General features: G+C 53.7%; 3 protein-coding genes across 3 annotated transcripts; 2 read left to right on the top strand and 1 right to left on the bottom strand.

Annotated features, from left to right (window-relative positions):
* Nucleotides 1–564: 564 nt before the first annotated feature.
* PHACADRAFT_167516 (uncharacterized protein) lies at nucleotides 565–1,056 on the top strand (the record flags this gene model as incomplete). The annotated part of the gene is made up of 1 exon (XM_007402981.1): nucleotides 565–1,056. One exon carries the CDS (start codon nucleotides 565–567, stop codon nucleotides 1,054–1,056), a length of 492 nt encoding a protein of 163 aa, XP_007403043.1.
* Nucleotides 1,057–1,104: 48 nt separating this feature from the next.
* On the top strand, nucleotides 1,105–1,474 carry PHACADRAFT_56576 (uncharacterized protein; the record flags this gene model as incomplete). Its single annotated transcript, XM_007402980.1, has 2 exons — nucleotides 1,105–1,336; nucleotides 1,389–1,474. Coding segments are annotated over 2 exons (318 nt in total), but the record flags the coding sequence as incomplete, so codon positions are not given.
* Nucleotides 1,475–1,619: 145 nt separating this feature from the next.
* On the bottom strand, nucleotides 1,620–2,435 carry PHACADRAFT_214815 (uncharacterized protein). Its single transcript, XM_007402979.1, has 3 exons — nucleotides 2,247–2,435; nucleotides 2,046–2,191; nucleotides 1,620–1,983 (listed from the first exon to the last, which is right to left on the bottom strand). The coding sequence occupies exons 1-3, from the start codon at nucleotides 2,347–2,349 to the stop codon at nucleotides 1,651–1,653; spliced, it is 582 nt and encodes a 193-aa protein (XP_007403041.1). The 5' UTR covers nucleotides 2,350–2,435; the 3' UTR covers nucleotides 1,620–1,650.
* Between the last annotated feature and the right edge of the window lie 455 nt (nucleotides 2,436–2,890).

Here is a 2,890-nt window from a genome sequence, read left to right as displayed (position 1 = left end):
TAGACAGCTGAGCCAGAGCGCGAAGGGGTTTTTCTCGAAGAAGGACGAAGTGACGCCAATAACACCGTCCCAATCTTCTACTCCTGGCACACCTGCCGTGGGGGACGTTACCGGGAACCCTACTTCATTACAACGCTTCCTGAGTCTGGGGAAGACTAGGAAGGATGGAGGCATCGAGTTCCCTCCCGCTAGCTGGGACACTGCCCAGCAGGAGAAGCCTTCGGAGGCCGATCGGAGGTCCTCCATAGGTAAGCGCCTTTGTATCAGCGTTAGCACATGCTCATACCGAGATAAGTGCTCCCAGACGAGCCTGCTTCGGTTGAACATCTCGTGGACCCTGCTGTCACCGACTCTGCTGTCGCGGACAGCATTGACCCACCTCCGGAACCGCTCACCCTAGCGCGGAGAATACAAGCTCTGTTGTCCAGTTCTCCAGCTCTTCCAACAAGTGATACACCCGCTCACGAGACAGCAGACAATACTTGTTCAGATATAGCTTCTCACCCCCCGCCCGCGTTGGTCACCGATCCCAAGCTGGTGACGCTGTTGTCCTCGACAGCTGTGATGAACGGCACGCTATCGAAGAGTGGCCAGAGTGTCTGGTCTGTGCTCGACAAGCTCCGCGCACAACTACCAGGCCAGAGTTCGTCGTCAAGTACTCCAGCCACAGCGCAGGGAGATGCTAAAGCCGCAGAGGAACGAGTCTTGGACGACGATGACTCCGGGGTCATGATCTATGGTCCACTGCTACCGAACGACAGTTCGGAAGTGGAGTTGGCCCGATCTACAGATGTTGATGAGGCAGAAGCGGGAAAGGCGGAGGAGTCAGCGCCCAGCGCCAGGCCTGACCCACTAGGGAGTCTGAAGGGTAAGCTGGAGGAGATGTGGCCCTTCAAAGCGAAGGAGGATGGTAAACGGACGGTGGACAATGATGCCGCTCCGTCGACCTCTAGAGTGCACTTCCAGCCAGTCCAGCCAGGCAAACCTAAGCGAGTTTGGATACCATCTCCTGACAAGATCTCTATTCAGGTGATGTGGTGGGGCTACCGCATGTAGGTCTAAATCTCCCTTCGTCGAGGCGAACAACTTACCCGATATTTCAGATACCTTCCTCCGCCTGTCTTAGACATCTTGGATAACAAAAAGATTGAGGGGGCGAAGCGAGCTGCCATGCTCACCGCTGCATTAAAATGGGCCCTCGACCGCGTGCCCCTTACTATGATACCCGTGCAAGCGCGTCCTGCTATGCTGTTGCTCAAGGCTTTCACGCCGTACCTGGGATATGTCGGTGGCTACGTAGTATGGAGCTGGAGTGCCGTCAAAAGCTTCGATAAAGGTTTGTTCATCTCTCACATGAGCATCACCAGGCAGTTCTAATTCTGACCTAGGTCACGGTGTTACCCTAACGGCGACCTGGCTATTAACTGTCGCTGTCATCCCAGGCACGTGGGAGGAGAAGAACTTTCCCCAAGACGTGCCTGAGGCAGCACCGCATGTGACAGGTTCAGGCAAAGATGACCTACATGAAGCATGACGGTTGCGTGCTGGGCCGACTCGACCATGTAGTTTGGTCTTCGTTTCTTGACGTCGGATAGCGGACCTATATTAATACACGATTTAATTTTCGTCCTGCATGCGTGACAGCGTGTGTCATTCCACTTCTGTCTCCTCAGCACCTATGAAAAAACCTCTCAGCCACTCGGCCTCTTGGACCATTTCTTCCATGGAACGCGGTTTCCTCTCATCGTCTGCATCCATGCAAAGAGGTTCGACATTCCCGATCGGACCACCCTTCTCCTTCGAAGATGTCGACTGTGGTGAGTTGGATGGAGTAGAGGCCAACTCTTCCGGAAGCTCGCTCTCTGCTCGTTCTAGGGCTGGGTATACTTCGTCGTTGCGAGAAGTGAAACGATCGCCGTGTAGTTTGCGCGGCAAGAGATGGAAATGCACATGGGGAACAGTCTGTCCAGCAGCCTTTCCATCCTGTGAAAGTTCGCACCGCCCGTGAACATGTTGTCGTAAAGGGTAGGACTATTGAGACGCACTTGGCATGCGATCGTCAGACCATCCGCTCCATAGACGCGCTCCACGACCTTTCCGACGGTCTGTACCGAGGACATCAGTGCGGCCAGTTCATGAGTCTCCAAGTCCTTGAGGCGGGGTACAACTCGGTTTGGGATGACCAGCACGTCTGAGATGGCCTCAGCGACATGAGTGGGCAGGCAAGTCCTGGACCGAGCTCTTACGTCCAGGAACGATCGGCTTGAGATTGACGATGGCGCATGTGAGCGATGTGCGGTAGAATGCCTGGCGAGTAACCTCTATAGTAGAGAAGAAGAGCTTGCTCATCGTCGACAGCGTCGAGGGCCGGAAGTGAGCCTGGAGTGGTAGAAAAAAAGGCTGGATGACGTAAGCGATATGTTTTCCTGATATTGCTCGCTTAAGCTTGACAAGTACTGACTAGTGTTGCCGCAAGGCAAGGTCGAGGGGCCTCGAGGCATCGGAGTTTTTGGCCTTAAGCGCCTCGAGGTTGCTTAAGGTCCGGCATAAGGCGGCCTTGTGTTGCTTAAGGCAAGGCCGATTGATGGGCTTCCTTAAACAGTAGGCTCATACCCCACTGGCAAGTGCGCGAGAACGGTACAAAGAACATAATACTATAGACGGGCCACAATGCATTGATCCAAATATAAATTACATTCATCCAAATCAGAGTCATTATCATCCTGCTCTTCAGCCAAGGCACCTCTTCATCCTACGAATTATGTGTGAGTATCACATGATGAAAAAAAGGAATCGGGCGGTGCCAACCTATCGGTATCCCAAGCAGCTGAAGTCGCCCGGGCGTTGCGGATTTGAGACTGACAGGATCATAAAATGTAATTTCTGCATC

Source organism: Phanerochaete carnosa (assembly GCF_000300595.1).
Source record: "Phanerochaete carnosa HHB-10118-sp unplaced genomic scaffold PHACAscaffold_620, whole genome shotgun sequence".
Taxonomy (NCBI): Eukaryota; Fungi; Basidiomycota; class Agaricomycetes; order Polyporales; family Phanerochaetaceae; genus Phanerochaete; species Phanerochaete carnosa.
Note: the sequence above shows the minus strand (reverse complement) of the source record. Positions and strands in the feature narration are given on the sequence as shown.

Bases quoted from the DNA above. Each gene is read 5' to 3' on its own strand.
- PHACADRAFT_214815 (XM_007402979.1), bottom strand. From the start codon at position 2,349: ATGAGCAAGCTCTTCTTCTCTACTATAGAGGTTACTCGCCAGGCATTC. The intron at 2,192-2,246 runs GTAAGAGCTCGG...AGGCCATCTCAG, and splicing joins CAAGCCGATCGTTCCTGGAC to ACGTGCTGGTCATCCCAAAC. The intron at 1,984-2,045 runs GTGCGTCTCAAT...GAACTTTCACAG, and splicing joins GTCTGACGATCGCATGCCAA to GATGGAAAGGCTGCTGGACA.